The sequence below is a fragment of the Mesitornis unicolor genome, unplaced genomic scaffold (assembly GCF_000695765.1).
Source record: "Mesitornis unicolor isolate BGI_N332 unplaced genomic scaffold, ASM69576v1 scaffold5211, whole genome shotgun sequence".
Classification (NCBI taxonomy): domain Eukaryota; kingdom Metazoa; phylum Chordata; class Aves; order Mesitornithiformes; family Mesitornithidae; genus Mesitornis; species Mesitornis unicolor.
In genome coordinates, this window is record NW_010165642.1 from 12,634 (window position 1) to 37,234 (window position 24,601).

The 24,601-nt window shown below is 38.6% G+C and overlaps 2 protein-coding genes across 2 annotated transcripts in view; one reads left to right on the forward strand and one right to left on the reverse strand.

Moving 5' to 3' along the window:
- Positions 1-15,554, forward strand: part of IARS2 (isoleucyl-tRNA synthetase 2, mitochondrial) — a gene marked incomplete at its 5' end in the record, with an annotated part of 28,182 nt that extends 12,628 nt beyond the window's left edge. Inside the window, 11 exons of the mRNA XM_010194684.1 lie at positions 3,284-3,386; positions 3,987-4,080; positions 9,439-9,547; positions 10,337-10,439; positions 10,911-11,036; positions 11,436-11,567; positions 12,088-12,194; positions 13,067-13,212; positions 13,368-13,558; positions 15,030-15,174; positions 15,321-15,554. Coding sequence (XP_010192986.1) covers positions 3,284-3,386; positions 3,987-4,080; positions 9,439-9,547; positions 10,337-10,439; positions 10,911-11,036; positions 11,436-11,567; positions 12,088-12,194; positions 13,067-13,212; positions 13,368-13,558; positions 15,030-15,174; positions 15,321-15,472 — 1,408 coding nt within the window. The remainder of the gene's footprint in view (positions 1-3,283; positions 3,387-3,986; positions 4,081-9,438; positions 9,548-10,336; positions 10,440-10,910; positions 11,037-11,435; positions 11,568-12,087; positions 12,195-13,066; positions 13,213-13,367; positions 13,559-15,029; positions 15,175-15,320) is intronic.
- Positions 15,555-17,593: 2,039 nt separating this feature from the next.
- Positions 17,594-24,601, reverse strand: part of RAB3GAP2 (RAB3 GTPase activating protein subunit 2 (non-catalytic)) — a gene marked incomplete at its 5' end in the record, with an annotated part of 28,818 nt that continues 21,810 nt past the window's right edge. Inside the window, 8 exon segments of the mRNA XM_010194686.1 lie at positions 17,594-17,865; positions 18,151-18,309; positions 18,999-19,217; positions 19,302-19,391; positions 20,775-20,993; positions 21,242-21,316; positions 21,891-21,926; positions 24,108-24,178. Of these exon segments, the coding sequence (XP_010192988.1) occupies positions 17,719-17,865; positions 18,151-18,309; positions 18,999-19,217; positions 19,302-19,391; positions 20,775-20,993; positions 21,242-21,316; positions 21,891-21,926; positions 24,108-24,178 (1,016 nt within the window).

Sequence of the window (24,601 nt, forward strand, 5' to 3'; positions counted from 1 at the left end):
TAATGAATACACTTGCACTGCTAGAATGTTGGATTTTTTTGCTTGAATTGAAACTGTGATAGAATTTTGAGAATATTGGTCAGTAACAAGTTGACTTCATAGTCTTTGACTCCTTATTTCTTGTAAGTGATTGATAACACAAATCTGACCTTCTTTTAGTTATCTGCAAACTTCTGTCTGTAGCATAATCTGTTAGTTCACGTGCCATGAAAATGTGTCATTAAAATAATTCTGCCCTTCATAAATTAATAATATAAGTCTTTGTATTGCATAGCAATACACTTGGTAAAAAGTCAGACCATAGCATGTTTTGTAGTAGTAGTGTATCTGCAATGGGAGACAACTGTCATGTGGCATTGCCAATACTTCCTGTAAATGAAGGCAGTCATTTTACGTTGGTTTCCCAAAGGAGACTGATAGCAAGGTTTTGTTTCCTTTTTGTCCCTCCTTCTGCCTCCAATGGAAAGGAGAACTGTTCATCCTCAGTACAGGTGATACAGTTTGTACTAACACAGTGTTTCAGCTTGCCACCCCTTGTTAGTTTCTCCCAACAATTAGTGCGACAGGCCTGACATCGATTTGTAGCTCTTCCATTGAGGAGAGGTGTCATTGCAGTTAACAGTTGTAAGTGGTGGCACTTCAGGCTGTATCTCTATTACTTAAAGCTTAGAACATCTGACAAACTGAGATTTCTGCTGGCATCAAACTGAATCCAGTCAGCTGCTGGAAAACATTGTTAAGAGTATATTCCTACATGTTGACCAAGGTAGCTGTTAGTTTTGGTCTGTAGGTGGATTTATCACCTTTTAAAAATCCCTACAAACACTGACATCATCAAATACTTGTTGAAAGCTTAAAAAAAATGTTTAAGTTGAAAATGAATTGATCACTAGAGTTTATCGCTCCACTGAAGAGTATTTGCAACGTGGAGAAGTTATGTGGATGACAAACTTAGTTCCTGTTTAAGTTTTCTACTTTATAGGGCATGCTGTTAGCTTTTTTTATACTAGTTATGGGTAGGACTCTTGATTAGAAAAATTTTTGTGGCTCTAATTGGGTGCCAGAGACTGAATTTGATTTGATGCTGAGCACTGAATCCCTCAACATGCCCTAACTTTTTATGTGGTAATAAGCATGCTTTAGGGTAAATCATCCTCTTTTTAATTTAGCTACTCTGTCTTCTGCTGGTGATTTCCATGGGTAAGACTTGGCTGGTAACATGAAGTCATTGAGACTGTGGAGAGAGCTCTTGAAGTAGTCACTTGAAGACAACTCAGTATCCATAATTGTCTTTAAAAGTACACTGATAGTGTATTTGAGCCGAATCAAAGATGGAGCCTTCTGGTGGCAAGGAGTGAAAAATAATGTCGTGTATGGCTTTTTCTGAAGTGTGAAGATTTAGCCTGAGGGAGGCAAGACACAAGGGATACTTTCCAGCTATCTGACAAGAATCTACCAGGACTGGAGCTGTTGTTTGCTTTTGTCTTGGAGAAATAACACTTCGCCACTGGAAGTATAGGCCAATAGGCCTCTGCAAATATTTCTGAAAGAAAAAGATACCATTCAGAACCGGAGGTCCTAAATGTTGTTTTACCAAGATAAATGTCAGCAGGTATATTACAAAGCCATAAATTGTGTCCTGTCATTGTTAAACTGGAGGGTAAATGATACCCATTCTAGCCTGAGAGGGTGAGAATGGTGGGGGTGCGCTAGCTGGCTGTCGCTTTGCAAGTTTAACTGGTTAGTGGGTTTTCTCTCCAGAAAACCTTCTGGGATGGTCTACAGGAATTTACTTTGAAAAGTGAACTGATAAATTGATGATTGATTGATTGATTAATTGATCGATATAAAACTGTTGCTCTGTTATTTCGATTTGCTTCCCACAATCAAGAGCAAAATTGCATTTTCTTCTTACCGTTACACCTCATGTCATGTAATCAATAATTTGTCCTACATCTTTTGAGAGAACGTGGGTTTTCATGCTAAAACTCTGTGTGTAAGAGTCTACTAAAAGTTGTAGTGTTGTAGCTCAACCTATTAGCAGCACAGAAAAAATACTGTGCTGAAATCCAAATACAAAACTAAGTGATGACACTAAAGAAGTGAGATCATTTGCCTTTTGTGTTTTCAAGATGATTATGCCAGATCATTATTTTGCTTTTTCTCCTTTTGCAATAATGTTTCAAGAACTTAATTAATTCATTAAATCTCCATTTCTCAAGTTAAAAACCAAATCTCTGCTGGCTTGAGTAACACAGTGGTTTTAGTTTGAAGTTGACAGGTCAAGATGATCTGCTATACTCCTTAAATACAGCCAAAGTTTTAAAAATCATCTCTTTAGTAAGTGCTCTGTGAGTCAGCAAGAGAAAGTGTGTGGGGTTTGTTTTGTTTTTTTAAGCTATCTTAATTTATGTCTAGACTTGGCATTAAATGTTATTAAAAATCAATTTCCCAGAGCCTTACCTACTGAGGAGAATGTGTCATAAATAGTGCAGAGAACTGCACACCTTGTGGTTGTGTTACCTGTTCACATCAGAAAAAAGGCTTAGTTATTTTTTTTTTTTAACGTCCATAGCATCTATTTATTTCAGGACCTTTGTCCTGGCTGATGCTATACCATAAGAACTCGTGCATTGCCTTCAGAATGCATGTTGAATTGCTCTTTATATCACTCCTCAAGCAGGTACAGAAGTTTCTGTTTCCCATATTATTTGGATGAATATATTTATATGTATTTCTTACCATTTAAAAATATATTGCTAAAAAGGAGGAATCCAGGCAACCAGAAATCTAATATGTACATATGCTGTTTGAAATGCTGCCATTTCCCAACTCTCCCTTTCCTCATGAGTTCTTAAGGTCTCTTTATCCAATGCAGAAAAGAAGCCTCTTGACAAAAAGAGCAAATATTTTGGGGGAAATAGGTGTTAAGTTTCTGGAAATCCAAGGTCAAGAAATACCAAGTGAAATGAATTTTTAAAGTTTTCAAGCTGCTGGCATCTTTTTTGAGTGCCTAGATTTTGAATATTTACAGTAAAAGCAGTTTGGAATACCCGTGAGTTTCTATATGTCCAGGTTTTACACAACCCTGCGCATCTTGGAAGGCAAAAGTTGGAGGTATTTTTGATAGAGGCAAAAAGCTCTGGGGAGTCTTGTCTGGATTAGAAGCTGGAAAATCGCAGGTTTAAATAGCTCGATCTCCCTGCTTTGGATCTGGAATACATGTAGAAAGGCACGATAAATTCATGAATTTGTAAACGCCTTTTTTTTCCTTCTAACCCAGTGAAACTATCACAGATGTCATCAAAATAGTGGAGCAGCAAGGAACAGACGCATGGTGGACCCTTCCTATTGAACAGCTATTATCAAAAGAGGCTGTAGTGAAGGTAATTTATTTTTTTATTCAGATATAGAAGGTACTTGAGACAGTTCAGTGATGGGAAATAATATAAAACACTCATATATTCCCATGATCCTTTTCAGTCTTGCACCTTCATGAGAAGGTATCCTGTGAAAGGAGTATTCAGAAAGTAAGACCTGAGTATGGCAGAATACACACAATCAGATTTGTGCCATTATTTCAGGGCAGAGATCTACATCCTTCTTGTTTTACTTCAGGAGGAAAGTGACATCCTAATTAACCAAATTATGGGCCTTAAAACAGATTCAAACTTTTATTTAGTTCCTCGTAACTTTTTATTGTTCCTTTGATGGTGGTGTTCTTAAGGTAGCACACAAACTGTAGTGTTACTCTGCCATCTCAGGTATTTTTGTAATTTTTCCTTGTTCTGTTTTGGGTTTTCATCAGTAATTATCTGAAAACTTGTGCACAAGTATCTAAATTATTTTGTATTCACTCACAAAGTTGGTAGCGCAGGCTGCACAAAACTGGTGCACACACCATATGTACTTTATTTCTAGCTTTGAAAAGCATTGATGATATGGCATATTCTATTTGCATTATTCAATAATTTCTTTTCCAATAGGCTGGTGGTCATGATATTTTGGATTACGTCAAGGGACAGGATGTCCTAGACATCTGGTTTGACAGTGGAACTTCCTGGGCTCATGTTTTGGAAGGTACAGAATTTATGAGTTTATCTTTCTTTTAAAATACTTGGAGAGCAAAATAAAACATTTTTGCATGATGGGTTTGGTATCAGCAAAACTGAGTTAGATTACACCAGCAGCAAACTGGTTGTGACTTCTTGTAAAGTGGCTTTCACTTGTAAAGATAAGGATTTAATGTTGGCATGCTCATTTTCAGCATTGTTGAAATTGAGATTTTTCTAATGCTCAATTCTGACTGATTCTGCCATTTCTCCTAATCAGAACATATTTGTTTTGAGTACAGAGGTTTCATGGCACAAACGGCCAAGGTACTTCACTGCTAGGTGGTAACTCTTAAATTATTTTCAGTTAGCAAATTTCAGTTTGTGCTCGTGTGTGGTATTTGAAGCAGAACAAAATTAAGATCAGCTGCTGAATCTAATTAAGTCTTAGAATTTTAACAGCGTAGGTGTACTTTTTAGATTCTGATTACTTTCAGTATCTAAAGCAGTATATTGTGGCTTAAAATACTTATACTTTATATATGGTATTGATAGCTTCTACTGCCAGTAGTTGCTACTCAGTAGGTAGCAGATATATATTTGTATAAAGATACAGTAAATATACACTGTTTGCCTGGAGGATAGTCCAAAGTCAGGAGTCCTTTCTAAAGGAGGAGCCTGGTCCCATACATCAAGTCTTTTGGACTTTAAACCCTCAGTACACAATTGCGTGATAACAATCTTGTTAAATTATAAAACACATTAGTACCAGAGGTTTTATTTCTTAGCAACATGGTCAGGCAACAGTACCATCAGCAAACATTCATTTTCTAGAAGACCTTTACATATATGGAAGTTCATACTCTTTAAAAATGTTCCTGGTTTGGTTTGGGAAGGTCTAACGAAGTAGTGGTATTTTATCTGCACAGTTACATGCTTGCAGTCTTTAAGGGCTTAACACCTCAATATGCAAAAACTAGCTCTAATCTTGCGTAAAGACTTTGTGTTGAATAAGGAACAGCAGAATCAAGACCCTTGAGTCACTGTTAATTTGTTTAAGGCTCCCATATGGATTCTGTAATGTCTGATAAATGTTGGATCTTTCATAGAATCACAAAATATTAGGAGTTGGAAGGGACCTCGAAAGATCATCCAGTCCAACCCCCCTGCCAGAGCAGGATCACCTAGACCAGGTCACACAGGAACGTGTCCAGGCAGGTTTTGAATGTCTCCAGAGAAGGAGACTCCACAACCTCTCTGGGCAGCCTGTTCCAGTGCTCTGTCACCCTCACAGTAAAAAAGGTTTTCCTCATGTTCAGATTGAACCTCCTATGCTCCAGCTTGCTAGAGCTGCTAGCTAGCTGCTAGTTTGCGGCTTACAGTGCAAACTTCTTTCATGGAGCCATTGAAAGTGCCTCTTCTCTGTCTAGTCATCTATTTTCATAAAACTTGCTAGAATTTGGTGTGTGTGAGGCATCTTTTGCTGTCTGACATGACTGGCGTGGCCCCACTGCTTCAAAAGTTGGGGGAAAGACTTGCAAGCTGTGTGATCTCGTAATCCTCTTTATTGTCAGAAATGACACAAAAGTTGCATTTCCTTCTTTCCTGTGTCATTGAGGCTGCCAGCCACTGCCAGAAGTGGAAGTACGGTCTCAGTGATTCATATGTAATACTGTTTTAATTTACCCTTTATGAAAAACGCACTTTGCAAGAGAAGTTGCGTTAACAATTAGTTTTGTCTTGAATATCCCAATATGCCCCAGCTTTTAAAACTTTTTGGAGAACTTCTTCTTACATCAATAAAAATAATAGGCAGGGCTTGCAAACAGGCTAACTCATGGGCTTCTTTTTCAAAGTACTCTTGGGGAAAAATGGATGAAATCCACAGAGAAATCCAAAATTACATAGAGAATGGCACAACAGAAAGAAGACTGTCCCATGGCTTAAACTTATAAAAGCACAGAGGCATCAGGGAGCTGGTGTGCTACTTGTTAATTTTGTAGTAGGAGATGAGTGATAGCAGCAGCTATTGCTTGTCTGTTGATGACAGTGTCATGCATGGCAGTGGTTCTTTTGCAGCACGTGAGTTAATTTCAGGGCAACTGGAGGATATAAGAGATGTTTAAAACTGCGATACTAGTGTTTATAGTTGCTTCACTCTACAATGAACTCAAGTTATTGAAAATTATAAACAGGAATAAACAGCATTACAAATTTCCCTGCCAGTTCCAGTCTCACAAAAGTAAGTAATTTTCTTCAGCATCTCTGCAGCTTTTCACTGGAATTGATGTAGCTGTGTCTGAGCTTATTAAATGAGATGCAGCCGTTCTAAAATTCATCCGTATAACTGGTGACCACACAGATTCCTTTCAAAAAATATAGCAGTCTGGGAAGGGGGCGGGGAGGAGGAAGAGGAGAGAGAGATTCTGCAAGGTGAGGTTTTTGAGCAGGTTAAAGGAGTCACAAGATCACAGCAAGCTCAGTGGCCTCAGTCATAGGTTGCATGGATGCAGTTGTATTTCTAACACTTGCCTTGCTGCGTTTCCTGCCAGAGACAGGGCATAGTTCTGATGGACATGACATAAAGTTGCTCTTTTTTTTGACTCAGTTATGGTTGCCTTCCTTTTTCCAGCCTAGGTGAGTCGAAGGTACCTCTTGCAGCTAAATGAAATATTAACCAAACTGTTCTACATCAGCTGTGTGGCCAGTAGGAAGGTGCAACTCACACAACATGACTTAGCTACCATAGTCACAAAACCAAAAATGTACAGTATAACTACACTGTGTATAAAATAAATACTAATTCCCTTGCACCACTGAGAGCAGATCCACAAGTGCAACATGCTCTGAAAATCCCGCTGCTACTGAAGCTTTTTGGGAATGCTATTTGCTTTGTTAATGTTCTGCTTGCCTAACGCTGTTTTCACTGAACAGTTTATTGTTGTGCTATCCAATCCTGTTTCTTTCTGACTACACATACCTCAAATATTTTTTGAAAGAAATGTCAAAATTTAAGTCTGAATGCTCTGTCCATGAATAAATACATTTTCACAGCAATGCTGTGAGGTAGAGGAGTGTTAATACACTGCCTCTAAAAACAAGGTATGGTAAAAGCAAAATTTGGTTCAAAAAGCATTTGGAAATCTTGAGTACTCAAAGTTTGTGCTCAGCCTTTTGATACTGCTTATTTCAGTAGCTGTCTTTGAAGTATCCATTTTCGAGAAGTCTTTTCTGTCTTAAAATTCTCTTACAGGTCTTGACATTTTCCTCATGGGCAGTGTGCCACATGCACTACAACCTTGAGGTTATTATTTTTCCAAATCCTTCATATAGAAATGCACACTGGACTCTATTGCGATGTGATATGGCATTGGTAGAAGTCACACAGCTTTTTACCCATACTTTTGTATTGCAATGACGGTAGTTTTCAACATCATAACTTTTTTCCCTATCTTATTGGCTAATATTTAACCAAATGAATGTGATTATTTTACAACTTACCTATCTAAGTGTTTAAACTTTTGTGCTGACTGAGAGACTTGAATTTATCTTAGCTGATTCATTCCTGGCATTTAAAATACAATACGTTTAATCTAGAAGTCAAAGTCTGTAAGATCAAAGATAGGGAATCTTGAAATCCAAACCAGAAGAATCATAAATTGTAATGCTCTTTCATGACCTATGTACTATACCTCGGTGTAAAATAAACAACTGAAAAGTCTCTTCTGGGTTGTCGGACGTGCTCTTCCATTTACAAAGGAACGTGCATGCTCTTCTAATTAATTTATATATAACTATCGCAACTTTAATGAAACTGAGGTAGGACAGCTACTCGTGCAGGCTTTGTATATGCAAAACTCATGTTTGTATTTTAGAGATAAAATGTTCAAGCCTGCATTAACTCTGTAAGCTCCGCTAGCCAGCCTGCTGGACATACTAGATCCTGTCAGCAAAGACCAATACAGTTTGCTGCTTGTAATCAGTTGTTTGCTGAAACTCTCCTCTCCTCTAAGCTGTAACTCCTGGCATGAAAAGTTCACTCCCTTCCATGAAAGGTTCACTCCTAAAACCAGTGGCTACTAAACTAGTTGTAAAGAGCAAATGTGTTGTTACACGTTTTCCACTGTTACTTTCTTCCTTATCACAAATACTCTTTTCTCTCTCTTGTCCTCACAAGTGTTTTTGCAGAGTTAATACAGAAGCTGATGCCTTCTTATTCTGCTTTTAAAACACAAACTCTTTGTAGATTTTCTTGAAGGAATAAACAGATGTGTTAAAAACCCTAACATCCACCCACACATTTTTCCTGTGCTAGCTGGAACCGCATGGCCTTGACCTTTGTAATGTTGAACTTCATTTTATTGCAGGATGGATCTAAATATCGAAACTTCCATTAAGTTAAACAAATAAATCAAGTATGTCAGCAGCAGAAAGCAGCATTGTCTCAGGGGTCCTAGGAAGAGGATAAAAGGAGCTAGTAGATAGAAACTGAGTAGAGAAGCTTTTGTCCAAATATCTGGAAAATTACACCACCACCTCCTTGTAGAATCAAAACCAAATTCCTGCCAAATATGTGTATAATTTTGCACATTTGTAGGCTTTGACTTGTGTGTTCTGCTGTGCTCCACATTATTCTGTTCTCTCTCTGCTGGTTGCCTGTCTGGGATTGTTTGGGATGAAGAGGGACTTCTTGAACCACCTTTCTGTACAGTGACTGAATTGCACCAGTAAAGCCATTAAAAAACTTCACTGCCCTCTTTCAACCTTGTGGGAGAGCTAGGTTTACTTCTTGCTTTTAATGTGCAGTCAGCTAATACTCACTCTGTGTGCCTTGTACCACATATTTTCTCTGGTGCCAGCAATACTTATTATCTCCAGTTGTTCTTCTCTAGCATTCCTCTTTCTATGTATTTATAGCGAATAATATTTCCACTCAGCCTCCACCTGGATAAGCTAGAGAAGCCTGGCTCCTCCAGATCCCCATCTCCTACAACAGGCTTCTATTTCCCATCTTGTCCTACCTCTTTCCTGAAATTGTTAATCTTCCTGGAACACCAATGACCAGAAATGTGTATTTTGTAATACCTGATGCCTGACACAGCCTAGTCAGGCACTTTACCTCTGTGACTTTTATCCTGAGTAATTATCAACTGGTAGGATGTAGCATAGATTTTTTTGTTCATTCCAATCTCTGGTCTTTTCTCGGGTCTATTGAATGACTTTTATCATCTTCAAGTAACCATACATTATTTATAAAAGCAACTTATCTGCTGGGTTTAAAGAGCAGAACAAGTTTTACTAATCACTTGCAGAGATTTCCTGTTAAGTGTATTGATTTTTTGAAGACACAGGCTGATGCTTTAAACAAAATCTTCTGTTTTTAAAGGTGCAGAGCAAAGAGCAGATACATACCTTGAAGGAAAAGACCAACTGGGAGGTTGGTTTCAATCCTCTCTATTAACCAGTGTGGCAGCAAGGAAAAAAGCACCATATAAGTAAGTGTGTGGATTGCAAACACATTGCTAGTTCATGTAGTAAATACCAGGCTTTCGACAGTGTGGCAGTAGCGTATAAAGAGGAGGAATCAAGCCATTGCTAAGTATCTGATATATGTTTTTACATTTCCTGTGTAAAGTTTTTCTCAGATTCGATTGTAATGGATTGATTGTTTAAATTTTTTCCATCATTATTTTAATAGATGTTTTCTTTCTCAGTCATTCAGGTATATCCTGTTACATTTTCAGATACAGGTCTATTCTTTTGCCATCTCTCCCGCTCCCATAATCAAAGGGATCATGATGGGAAGTGCAGTATGAAAACCCCCTAAAATCACTGAGTTGCGAATTGAACGTTAGGCTGTAAGAAATTTAGAATCACCGTGTGCGTGTCTTTTACTGGAACTGTGATGTACTGTCTGTCCTCTGGAAGGTGAAAAACTTAGGGAGCGGTAATGTGGGTCAGCTGCAAGGAGGCTGTGCAATTTTGGGGTATGTATTGGCTTAAAGAGTGAATAACATTTTAGTCTTTAATTCATCTGAAATAGCTGTGCCCTGGATATCTGCGAACAATCTGTTGCTCACATGGCAAAATTAAAGTTGTATGCACTACTTGGATGGTAGTGCAGTGTATTCATGGTTGATTGAACTCAGCAGGTGAAGCCTCTGGCCTACCAAAATAGAGAATTTCTGTGTGTTTTGACTTAAGAATATCCTTATTAGAAATGTGTTCTTAACATAGATTTTATTTTTCCTGGGTTTTTGTTTTCACTAAAATCTTTTCTTCAGGACTCTGGTAGTTCATGGATTCACTCTTGGTGAGAAAGGGGAGAAGATGTCTAAATCTATTGGCAACGTGGTTGACCCTGATGTAGTAATCAACGGAGGCGAAGTAAGTCAAACTCTTTGAGTTTCTTAGAACCGCTAGTTACAGTTCTTCACTACCAGATTCAGCAACTGTCTTATGGCATGTTTTTCGCTAAACAGCTGTGTTGTAGCAGAACTTGGTAAAGCTTTTCTAAAGATTTTGGCTATATTTGGGTGGAGTAAGAACCTAGATTTGTTTTGCTCCAGCTGTAGTGCCTAAAAGCAACCAGCTTTGCTATTTGTTAAAGGAAAAGAAAATACACTATATAGAAGGTGTTCTATATAGTTCCCTTATACTGGGGAATACTGCTGATGGAATGATAGGGAGGGATTAAACAAAAATTATACTAATTAATGTTTGCTTTCAAATGGACTGAAATCAACAAGTGGGGCCTAGCAGGTATGTTCAGAGCACTGACAACACTGAATTTCACTGCTCACCATGCTGCAAGGACTCCCAGCAGTTTTATTTGTGTGCTTTTCTGCCTCTACTTAGGATCACACCAAGGATCCTCCATACGGAGCCGACGTTCTCCGCTGGTGGGTGGCAGAATCGAATGTTTTCACTGAGGTGCTGATTGGGCCTGTTGTACTTAATGCTGCAAGAGATGATATCAACAAGGTAAGAGCCACACACGCTAACGCTCTTCATTCTAATGACAGACCCTCTTTATATTTAGTTTTGTGTTGGCTGAGTAGAATCCATTGCAAAGCTTTTCAGTCTTTACACTAAAGAAAGCTTTGCTGAACTTGTTTAGGTAGGTACTCTACTGCTTTTTACATCTGTGGATCAAATCATTAAGTGTGCTAAGGAAAAGACTAGTTTTTGCAGCATGCTTCAGTAATATCCAGTCTTTTCTGTAGGTCCTTCTGGCATATGTTTTTCATAATGCATTTGTAACAACTCAAACAATCATTTTGACAAACAGCCAACTTCAGTTAATTCACAATAGAATATTATCATTTTGTGTTCCATCTAAAGTGCGAACCAGTAACGCTTAATTTGTCTGTTTGTTCCTAGCTTCGGAATACGCTGCGCTTCATGCTGGGGAACATGGCTGGCTTCAACCCAGAGACCAATTCCATCCCTGCTTCAGAGATGTACATAGTAGATCAATACATGCTGCATTTATTGCAAGATTATGGCAGCAAGGTAGGGGTAAATTGTATTTAGATGAATGTGTGTAATGTTTTTCACTGGTTATACCCTCTAGGGAATGTTCTTTAAGTGTATGAGAAAAAGTATGCATCAAGTAGCCAAATTATGACCAGGAAGGTTTGTTGAATGGAGTGTGCACTTCCTTAAGCCTGTTTCAGCTTTGGAGAGGAGGACCTTGTTTCTGACATTCAAAACTTGGTTCTGAAATCGACCTGTTTTTCCCACTCCCCCCCACCCAAGGCCTCAAATTAGAAGTCTTCAGAAATAGATAGAATGGGATTAAAAAAAAAACCCGACAAAACAAAACAAAAAACCCCAAACAAACAAAAAAAAGCACAAACCCCCCCCCCACCAAACCAGAAAACTTATAGAGTCTAGAACCTTTACATAAAAGATTCTCCTAGACTTTGTGTCACTCATTAGAGTTTCTGTAAGTTCAGGTTCATTGGGGCTGTCATTGTCTGCCACGCAATTAAAATCGATACACTGTTCTTATCTCTGCTCCCTCCCCCAGGTTACAGCTGCATACAAAGAATACGATTATAGCAAAGTTGTTCGACTGTTGCAAGCGTTCTGTTCCAGAAACTTGTCTAACTTTTATTTCAGCATAATCAAAGACAGGTAAGTTCATTACTGCTGCCTTTAAAAGGGAAAAAAACAAGTTAAATCAGATTGAGATGGAGGTAATAACATTCCAGGCAAATGTTGAGTGAATTCAGCTGTGTCAGAGAACATTTGACAGCTATGTATTGTGCACTAAAGCCCATAGGTGAAAGCCTACTGCTGCTTTCAGCTGAGTATTTTTGTCATCATGTGCTTCTTATTCTGTCCACTAGGGGTGCTGAATCATTTTGAAAGGTATTCAAGCATATGCATTTAAAACTAAATAAAGTTTTAAAGATAGGTTCATGGATCTGTATTTCTACCTAGAAGTGTTTGCATCTGGATTTGGCAAGGTAGGGGGAAGGGCTTTTAGCACTTATCTGGGCAACATAATGTCTTTTACTGATCTAAAAAGCGGGTGAAGACTCATGATGTGACTGATATGTCTGTAAATTTTGAAAGGTATGTTTCATGGGCAAAGGAGGGTAAGGGGACTATACTGATCTTTAGTTTCTGGAATGCAAGTAAGGTGGGGGTGGGACGGGAGGGGAGAAAAAAGCCCAAATGCTAAATTGCGTAAACCAGCACAAAGGGCTGACAGAGCTGCAGGCTCAGCTCCCTGAGGAAAGATCATCTTCTATACAAACAATGCAAATTAACATGCCCTGTACAAAATCTCCTTTCCTATGACAAAATGTGGCTGCATGTCCAAGTGGTCCTGTAGCTATAGCACTGTGCTTGCTGGGAAGGGCGATTAAGAAAAGCTTTCCTTTGAAAGGCAAGCTAGGTCAGACTTGCAGACTTTCAGTGGCAGTCCTGAAAGTATGGCTCTTAAGCAAGACCAGTAACAAACATGTAAATTCTTTCCAGCGTTCATCTCTGTCTTGCAGGCTTTACTGCGAAGAAGAAAATGATCCTAAGCGTCGTTCCTGTCAAACTGTGCTAGCGGAGGCTTTAGATGTAGTAGTCCGATCCTTTGCTCCAATTCTTCCTCACTTGGCAGAGGAGGTTTTCCAGCACATCCCTTATAAGAAAGGTAAAGTATAATTTCTAAGGGCTTATTTTAGTGCACTGTTCAATTGCACAGTTAAAAGGAATGCAAATACAGAGATATGCCATTCGTTTTTATTCAGTTAATAAACACTTGAATAGAAAGACACAGAATTAAAAATTCCTTTGTTTGCTTTGAAGACTCGGAGGGCGTGTTTCGTACTGGCTGGATCAATGCAAGCTCAGCGTGGAAGAAGCCTGGCATTGAGGAAGCTATAGAAGGTGCATGTGCGATGAGAGACTCTTTCCTTGGGTCCATCTCTGGCAAGAACGCTTTGGAATATGAAGCTGTCATTGTAATTGAGCCTGGATTGCTGTTTGAATTAATGGAGGTAGGAGATGCAACTAAGAACAACGTTCTCTATGCAACAGATACTAATTTCAGTAAACTTTCTTCTGCTTTGTACTTGCCAGAAAATCACAGAATAGTTGAGGTTGGAAGGGGCTGGCCCCTTGCTCAGGCTGGCTCAGCTAGAGCAGGTAGCCCAGGAATGTGTCCAGATGCGTTTTGAGGAGGGAGTCTCCACAACTCGTCTGGGCAACCTGTGCCACTGTTTGGCCACCCTCACAGTAAAAGAGCAGTTTTGGGTTTTCTTGGAATTTATTCTTTTGATTTCTGGCTGTTGCCTCTTGGCTGGTCACTGGGCACCACTGAAAGCACCTGGCTTCATCGTCTGTAAACCCTGCCATCAGGTACTTGTATACATTAATAAGATCCTCCTGAGCCTTCTCTTCTCTGGGATGAACAGTCCCAGCTCCCAGCCTCTGTTCATACAAGAGGTGCTCCAGTCAGTCATCTTCATGGCCTTTTGCTGGACTAAAACTGTAAGTTCACATCTCTGTCTTACTGGTGGCTCAGAACTGGACCCAGCACTGCAGGGCTGAGTATCAAGGAATGATCACCTTCCTCAACCTGCTGCCATTGCAGGATGCTGCTGGCCACCTCTGTTGTGAGAGTACATTGCTGGCTCATGGTCAGCTGCTTCTGCACCAGGACCCCTTCTCTGCCAAGCCACTTTCTAGCCTGTTGGCCCTCAGTGTGTACCAGTGCCTGGGGCTACTCCTCCCCAAGGGGCAGGACTGGGCATTTCCCTTTATTGAAGTTCTTGAAGTAATTGCTAGCCCATTTCTCCATCCTGGTGAACTCCCTCTGAACAGTGCAGCCACCTGGTGTTCAGCCACTCCCAAGCACTATATCAGCAGCAGGCTTGATAAGAATAAGCTCTGCTGCATCATCCAGGTTATTGAGTATGCTGAACAGTACTGGGCTCCACACTGACCCCTGAGCTACACTACTAGCAGCTGGTTTTAGCTCTGGACTCCTTGAAAATGCCTGTTCTAGAGTCACTGGCAGTGCTCTTCCTACTTAATCTGCCTTTTTGATGTGAGGGTCAAAGTAACTTGAAAATTTCTGCAGGGGGAGCTTTGGACAGTGCAGTTCAGGTCTCTTGTCAGTTGGGGGCTGTTCCTGGCAGAAGTAAATGAGACTTTTGGTTCAGATCATCCATTCTGATTAGGAACTGCTGTCTTAGCATTTGTTTTAAAGAATGGAGCAGCTTAGAGTCTGCAGTAGTAGACCTCAGTTTTGATGCTGGATTTAACCATAATTTTATATACGCATTTATTTAGACACACACACAGGCACATGTATGTAAACAAACTTACGCTCTCTTCATAGCAAGTCTCTGACAGCTGTTGCAATTACATACGCAGTAATTCTGCTTTTGCTTTAACATATTGGAGGAAGAGGATGCTGAGGAACAAAAAACAGGTGCAAGTCTAAAAATTAACTCTCTTCCCTAGGCACTGCAGGCTGAAGAAACTTCTGCTGTTTCACAGCTGAATGAAATAATGATGGCTTCACAGACAACACTGCTGAGCGAGCTACCTAAAGAAACTCCGGCAGATGCAAACATCACCAAAGGGACCTTTCTGATTAACTTGGAAGGTAAGAGGACTATTCCAGATAGGTTCCTGTGCTCAGCATCTGCTGCTTTTCTGTACTACAACACAGTGTTCATTTCATATATAGAGTTGAATATGCTGAGTGTACCTACACTTCGATGATCTCTGCAATAATGCTTGCTTTAACAGGTGGAGATATCCGTGAAGAATCTTCGTATAAAGTTATAGCCCTCCCAGCTACCAAAGCAAAATGTCCTCGCTGTAGGAGATACACTTCTGATTCCTCAAGCACTCCCTGCCCACGGTGCCTGCAAGTCATTGCTGGAAAAGGGAGCACGTGAAGACAAAATGCCTATGCACAAGCTGCTCCAGAGTCCTGCGAATTGAGGTGTATAGAAGTGGTGGCTAGCCAGGAGGTCTGTGTACCAAAGTCTGTAGATCCAAATGCTTAAGAATTATCCTGTATTTTGGAGGGAAACCTTATGTACATATGCCTAACTGTGTATATCACTTTTCAGCTTAATAAAAAGGGTGGTTCAAAATAACTGACTGACTTACTTGGTTTAGCAACCTGAGTTCTTTTGAAGTTCATTTCCATTTAAGTAAGTGAAACTCTGCAGTGAAACAACTATTGTTTAGTTATATTTTTTGTCAGCAGGTAGTTCTGCAGAACCCCAGAGAACCAGTCCTTTTTACACTGCAGTGTCTAGTCTTCTTGTAAAACAGAACAGAAGAAGAAAAGGTGGTGGCCACCATTCTCTAAAAGGAAGGAAAATACACAATGAAATCTCAAATTTTATTTAATCAATTTACACAAATCCACAGCAAATTAGACACAAAATAGCACTATATACAGAGTATTACTTACAATACATTACAGATTTGATTGGTGTAGTGTGTCAGCTCTGACATGATACGCAGTTACAGTAAAATCCTTTACACGGCTGTACTGGGATACAAGAACGTAATGCAACTACGGAACAGTTTTGGTTTCCCTCAGGTTCCATGATGACCAAATCTCGAGCATGCTCATTTCTGCAGAAGTTTGAAGTGCTGTCAGGCAAGGTGGTAAAGTCACCTGTACAATCTTGCTGCCTTCCATTTCCCCCTGTAGCTGTTTTAACATCAGTTATGGAAGTCAGGATAGAAGTACCTAAATGACCAGGGCTGGCCACTTACTCTTAGCAGAACTCCTGCTAGTCTTTTCTCTGTCTGATCTCATACCACTGTAGCAAGTTAAACATTTAGCATCAAACCATTTCAAGAAAAGCCTTCATCAGCTACAATTAAGCTACAATTAAGTGCTGTGATTAGGAACTGGGGATGCTGAGCAGGTGAAAGGCAGTTTTGTAGAACAAGCCACCCACATAAGGTTACTTTTTAGGGAGAGTCCAGCCCTTAGATGACAGCAGCACACACTTCAGAAAGATAAGACCAAATCCTGTGTCCAGCAAGGCAGAATACTCTGAATGTTTCTTACAGACAACGCAAGTAGAGCAGGTTACAGGATGGAGCTAGTCAGTTCAGCTGACTTCAAGACAAAAACAGCTTACATCAATTGCATTTTTTTCTCCTGGTCTTCCTTTAGGTAAAAAGTAAACAGTACTAACTGACACAAGATAATAATGTTTAATACCACTCCAATAGTGAAGATACTCACTACATGATTCCCTGTAAGTAGTGTAAATAAAAGTGGATTTAAGGCTAAAGTACTCAGTACTATAGATCTTCAGTGAAGTTGGGTCAACTATTTAAGCAGTTTTTGGCTACAAGTTAACATGTGCAGAGATTTATAGCATACTACATCTTCTACAGTGATAAGATGGGGGAACAATCTTACAGTAAGACATTCCTTGACCTACTTAACAGAGCTTAATAATAAAGGAGAGGCATGTAAATCCAGTTTTAGCTGAAGCCCAGCACCATAGAGACAATACTGGGAGATCTGAACTAAAACATGATCTGTGTCCAGAGAATCTCATTCTCCTTCCCAAGCTGTTTCTACTGTGGGTTGTTCTCCCTTTGCATAAGGCCCCAGCACGTTTCATCCTATGTCTAGTGCAGTTGTCATTGTCACGTACAACACAGTTACAAGGCATGAGCCCAACACCAGCTCTAGCTTCTGAGCAAGCAGTATTGGCTTTACGTGGTAACTTCAGAGGCTGAAGTTCTTCCCTGGGTGTAATTCTGCAGCTTGTTTTGAAAAACAAATCATACATGAAACATTGAAACTGCAGCAGTTACTGCCAGCATAAAATATAGAATTTCACAAGATGTGATTTTGTAAATAGACTAAAATGGCTGTCAACTCTATCCAATTTAGACTACTGCAAAAAGCATTTAAGTCAGAAATAAATAAAGCATTTCAGATACTGACAAGTGTACTAGAAACTAAACATCCTTGTACTAGTGCAGAATTTAAGATTACTCCAATTTAAAATTGCCTTCTGAAGTTCTCGGATGGGGAACATTGTTTTTCTTGTTGTTTATCAAGAGCCACACGGAAGTTTCTTTCTGTAAAGCTCAGCCTCACTGTGTAAAATCATGCATTATACCACTATGTAGCAAACTGTGCTAACCAAGACTGTCATGATGAGATGGCTTCTACGGCCTCTATCAGGTTCAAGGCGAGGTTATACTGCCCATGGTTCTCTGGCAGGTGCTCTATGACTTTGTTCACTAGTTTGGCTGTCGTTGCAATTGGCACTTCTACATTTTGAAGTTCTTGGGGGTCCTATAGAAAAGAACAAACACAGCATTAGATTAATTTTACAAATTATCAGCTGCAAATAAACCCTCCTGAACCTGTATAAAACAGATTATGAAGTTTTATTAACTCAAGATGATACTTTGACCTATGAAACTCCTTTACCCTTCAAGAAACAGAACTAGCACCAGGAAAAATGAGAACAAATTCTTGTTTTGATTAGTAAGAAAGAGTCCTTCAGATGTAATCTCAGTCTTGGTGAACAGAAGCGTCTGAAAATCAACCAGTTTTCCTAAATCGAGCTCAACTTACCATAGCTTTGAGCCAAGTACATAGTGTTGGAGGAAGCCTAGTGAGGAGCTCCATCCCCTCCTTTGTCTGCACGTGAAGTAAAGCGAAGGCCAGTCTCTGTCCAGCCAGTATGAGCAGCTGTGATGCAAGCACTTCTTTGTCAGACACCTGAAGAAAGGCCTGAAAAATAGAAAAATACAAGGAACTAGAACCTGTTTCAGCATGGCACAGCTCACTTATATCTGGAGGCTTGAAATGATGTATTAAAAGAAGCCTCTCGATAATAAAAGGACAAATAGTTTAGAAACCGTTCCTTGTGTTACCTGTTACCATAATAAAGCACATTAAAAGCTTCAGAACAGCAGAAGAGTGAACAAAGGCAGAAAATTACTCTGTACTTAACACAGTGATTAGCGTGAGCATATAAAATCCGTTTTACAGTTCAGTAACGTACTCCTAACCTTCATATAATCTTGTTCGCTTTTCCCCTCACAAAAGGGAAGGATTTTCTTGTCCACAGACTGGTAAATTTTTCCTAAAAGAAGAGATCACAGGCAAAAAAACCAGACTCCTGAAACTCTCAAATACAGTAAAATAAAAAAGGCTGTACTGGTTTAGAGCAGTAGTGTAACTCCCCATCATGTTTCCACTAGTTGCTATACAGAGATTCTTGTTGGAAAGAAGCAAAAATGAGGGTAATTATCGGTCTTGAAAAGGTACTTTTCCAGCCTCAGACTTTTGCAGCCTGGGGACTTTTTGAGCCTGATAAGATGCCTGGAAGGATCAGGCAAGTAAGTAAAAAAGTTATTTTTAGAAAAAAATCTGACATAATGCTGTATTTATTTACAATTGTTAAAAGCTGTTATTACCTCTTCACCAAGATGATCCATCCCATAACTATACAGTTCACAGACATAATGCCTTCTGACCAAATCCTCACAGATTTGAAGATACTGAGCCAAGTCCACAGCTAAAGTTGGCCAATTCTTCCCCTTTTCAAAAGGAAACAATTCCTCTTCTGAAACTTCTTTGGTCTTCTGTGATGAACATAGTGCTTGAACTGCTGCACTCACAACTTTGAGCAAGAACTTGGAAGCAAAAATTGCAGGTTACTTCAGTATTATTTTAAATTTTAGAAGTTTAAGAACTTTCACTACAAAACTTACACCTACCTGTTGTCGTATGGATAATACATTTGGATCCATATCCCCGCTAGGTAGCAGCTGAATTGAAGTAAGGTCTTTGAAAAATGCATTTTTGCCCTAAAATTGAGAACCAAAGACAAGCCTCAGAGACACAGGGGAAGTTTACTTGTAAGTAATCCATCTTGATCCAATACTAAGCAGCAGACTTATTTTTTACATTTAATTTATACTGCATCCTCTCTCTCTCTTTAAGGACAAAAATTGCTATTGTAAGTTAAAGCCACTGAACAAGCAACTTTTGTTTGTGCAATCATAACATGTCAAGGATTTGCTTTCAAACTTAAAACTACCTGCCTACTAAATTAGGTACCTGATCTACTACCCGCTGGAGCTGAAGTTTGGATATATTTCCTGGTCCCTGTCTCTAGACCAGCACACAAGCATAATATGTAGGAAGAAATGCAAGATTAGCTGATACGAAAATGCATTTTATGTATTACCTATCAATACAGCTCACATCATTTAATTTTAAGGTCTCTTGAACTACATATTAATCAAATTTCAGGTAAGCTCCTGAACTGTGGCATGTGGTAGCCCTAGTTTCAGCCTACCATGCTCCAGCAGTGACATCCTCAATGCCAAGCATCTCTGGCAGTCCTGCTCCGTACTAATGCAGAGAGTAGGGAAACTGGCACAAAAATGCCCATGTTAAAAGACAGTGATGAATGTGTAGGTCTAGTAAGTGACTTATCCTGTCAGAAATAAGGTATTAAATGGTCTTTGAAACTTTTAACCTCTTGTTCAGACATTAGCTGAGATTCTCTGAAGATCTATTACAGGACTAAATAATCTTCTCCCCAGCGGGAATTAAATGACAGATAACAGTCTATGCTAGTACTTGATGCTGATTTTTGGGTTTTTTTAGAATTGTAGTGTAGTAAAGCTATGAGGAGGAAAGCTCAATTTCTGTGGTACCTGTTTTGTGTCAGGGTTAAGCTCTGACTGGAGATATATTGCATTTTAAATGCAGTGATTTTTTTTTTAAAGAGGTTTATATGCATTAAATGACAGACTGTTTATTCTTTTTGTGATGCTAAGAATTCTGGAATAATCATCAACAATAATGGATACAACGGTGACACTAACATAACATTTCTGACCTTAAATATTTATGTTTTCTCTGATCTGGCATTTCTCAAAGCAACTAGAAAAACCTGTCATCCAGTGTTCTTACCATGCCGTATTCTCAGGCAAGCCAATTAGTAAGGAGCTGATTTTAATGCATTTTCCAGGGACTACAAATCTTTTATTCATAAGGAAAAAGCACCAAGTTTGGGACACAGCCTGAATTCTGGTGACAACTTCATTCATGCACCAGAGTGGACTAAAAGTCTTACATAAAATTACGCATAAATTGTTTAAAGAGTGAAAGCCAGCATACGTTACAGATACCAAGAGGAAGGATAGTAACATTAAAATGTATGCTTTCAAAAGACATACCTTGCTATCAAACAGCGAAAGAGGCTTCACACTCTTCAGAGAAAACCTCATGATGGCGTACAAGATGGTACATAACACAAACTGGTGCTCCACAAGCGGGTAGTGAATGCGTTTCTGCTCAAGGGCTAATTCCACTATCGATACCGGTCCTTCTACTGACACCCAAGCATCCTCAGTGTCTAAGACAGGAGCCTGCATTTCATCGCTGCTAACGTCAGCCTGCCAGAGCAACAGAGAAGAGCAGTCACACACAAAATGTCATCTAAATTGGCCTTCTGTCACAGCTTTAATCACAAATTCTCTGCAGTGAAATTAAAAAGAAATTTTCATATTGTCTAGAATTTCATTAATATTTGAACTGAACGGTACAGAAGTTAGCACAACCGTATTCTTTAAATTTAATTTTGAATCAATTAGTTCCTTACTTTCTACGGAAAAAAAATAAATAAAAACCAATCAAAATTTACCTCTAGCAATGTTTGCAGAAGATCTGAACAGCAGCCAAGAAAAGCTGTCATTGCTGTGTCACCCATACCTACATCCTGTTAATAAACAGTGTGATTTAAATTGTTTCAGTTGGAATTGAAACAGGTTTTTATTAGCTCTGTATGTTTAAGAAGACAGTTGTTGACATAAAACACATGGTTAAGCTTCGTTTATTAACCCATTATATTTAAAGGTAAACAAATATTTACTGAAGTAAAACAAAGAATTGGAAATAACAGGGGAAAAATAGGAATAAAGCCAAATGCAGCCATTTACAATACTGAATCTCTAAAGAAGACTGAATTCCTCAAGTAATCACATCAAGTTAGTTTTATTCTCTGAGCATATCTTCCAATAAAGTTTTAACTAATGAAATTACACATGAAAAAAAATGGTAATTTGTCATTTTATAGTCTCAAGTTTATCTTCTGAAATGTTCAAAGTTATACTACTGTTCTAGTTTACTTTGTCAGATAAAGATTAACTTACATTACTTAAAATTCGTAATATTTTCTCTAGGGCTGCATTTTGAATTTTTCTGAAATGTCAAAAAGTTCATCACAGACTAATATTAAAATTGAGGCATTTTTATGTATTTCCCCCCATTTAGACAAGAGTAGTGTTACTTGCCCGTCTGCATAATCTGTCCTTTGGAGCTTTTCCAACCTGTTAAAAAAAAATAATCAGCACAATTACATTATTTTCATCTGTTACCCCATGTTTTAACCTTTTATTACTATTTTCCTAATACAAAACAAGAAAATAGTTCATCACAGCTACATAATGCAACATAAAGCAACTGCATAGCCTGCTTTCAACAAAAGATTTGATACAGCTCATAACTCAAAATGAACACCACTGATGTCCATATTTAGTTCACCCTTCTTAAAGTCTAGGATTAGAAATAAGGCCCCAAGGTCCTCATTCACATCTCAGAGGCAGCTAAAAAATTCCCAGTGATTTCTAGAATACAGAACTAGAGCTGTAATACCAAGTGTGACATTAGAAGGAAACAATACGGAACAAGGAAAGAGGAAAGGAAGGGTGAACGCTCCAGTGTATTCATTGAGATGGAACAGGTCTAACAAGAAGGTTACTACCTGGTTTCAATGCTTTGCCTATCTGAATTCTTTAGAAAAGAAGAAGAATCATAGCATCGCATCCTGTTTAGGAATGTTACTAAGAGATCCAATTTCTACAAGCCAAATCACATCCTGTAACATGATGAAGCACACACACAACAGTGGGAGTTCTCTCTTCCACAGCACAAAATAAAATAAAAGTCATGATTACAACATCATGGCAGAGTCTGAACAGCAGCTGAAATGAGATTCCAGGGCCCTGAATCATGGGATTATTTAAATTCAAATTCAAGTGATCCATCATGCTGTTTCATAGTCTGAATTCAAGACCACTTTCAGCTGCCACTTCTGGGACTAAGTGTCAATAGATTTGGAAACTGTATTTTTCTGGAAGTTGGTGAGAGAACAGTTGTGTTGCTGCTTCTACAACACAAACCCTAAAGGACTAATTCCCAGCTTTCAAACATACATAAATAACTATTAAAAGTTAGCAACATTTGTTATTACATGATACTTGTTTGAGGTAACAGATGTTTGCAAAACCAGTTAGTTAATAAAAACCTTCATCTCTTCTGCAGGTGTTCATCCAGACAGAAGTAATGGTGGTGAATTTACATAAAGGCATGCAGAAAAACTGGACAAGAGGTTTTGCAGAAGAAGCACCTTCTACAACTGCATACAACTCAGACTATAAAACTATACAAAACTATTAGACTATAAGACTATACAAAACTATAAAGGAAGATTATATTCTTCGATTTTTACAGAGCTAAACAAAAAGCAAATGCAGAAAATGAGAGGAACAAAGGAGAAGAATAAAAGAAGATGAGATAGCAAATTCTAGTGGGTTTTGTGCTGGGTAGTTTTTGTTGAGCTTGGTTTTATGGTTGTTTTTTTTTTGGTTGGTTGTTTTTTTAAATCACCATCAACACTTCTCTCGTTGCATCTGGGCTTTTATGCTGAAAAAAGCACTTAGCTGCTGCTCTACACCCAGTAAACCAATAGACAGATTTCCCTCACGCAATTTAAACAGATCTATCACTTACTGGCTGTACTCTTCCTAAACTGTCTTCCAGCCCTGAATAGAATTGTTTTCCAGTAAACAGATCCACTGCTTATTTATAAGCAGGAAAAAACTGAAGGGACAAAAGACTGCTATAACTCACAGCAAACAAGCCTCATACTAAAACAGAAGCTCATTTACAATGGTAGCAATAGTTTAAAATGCTCGGCAACATCCACACAATGTTCTGCATTTTGCAGAGTAAGAGTTCATACGTGCAAAACGTGGACCAGAGCTTTTGGAAAAGCTGCTGCTCGTGGGAACCTCAAATATTCATGGCAACAACTTACCAGGAAACCGGCATGGAGAAAACATTTTAAGTTATTTATTGTTTCCCGACTTTTATATACATGCACATATATAGTTTCAAACTGTTTCACAAATACATTTTATTATTTAGCAATTACAAGCTAACACTGCACATAAGTCTTCAGCACACATCAGCCAGTGCTGATCAGCTATTACTCAAAGCTGCCTATAGTTAACTGTTCCATGGACTGGATGTTTTAGAAAATGCATTCCTTCATCAATTCCAAAAGCTACCTACAGAATAAATAAACAGGGAGGTTTTTGATGCTTAAGTCAAATATATTCTAAACCTATTTTTTAAAAAAAGGAACAATAGTTTAAAAATACTAGTTTCACTTTTCAGTTAATAATAAAAATTCAGCCTGAAAAATAGTGTCACAACACTGCACTCACCTTGTCCATTAGATATGTAGCAGAAGAAAGTCTTTTTACAATGAATGTATTCCACATCATCAGAGCAATACCTGGAACAAGCACAAACTTGTAAACGCCAAGTGAATAGAAGAGAGATCTCATAACTACCTTGGTGCTCAAATACAGACAGAAGTGTGAGGAACCATTCATTCAAACTGTTATACTATGCAGACTGGGTTAAACATCGTAGGTACACAGAAACTTTGGTGGTAGACATGAAGGTTTAAGAATAGTGCGCCAGGCACAGAGTGCACTTTATCTTCATACATCAATAGCCTACAAAAAAGACAATTGTCCTCATATCCACTAAAACAGATTATCAAGAAATGCAGGAAACACATGAAAAGTAATTGACAGCAAGAAGCATGTGCCACTATTTTAATTCAAATAAAAATATTTTCAGAGCAATTTAATTTTAATATGTTTTTAGTTAAACTTTACCTAACCAGCTTATTTTCATGGTTCTGATAGAA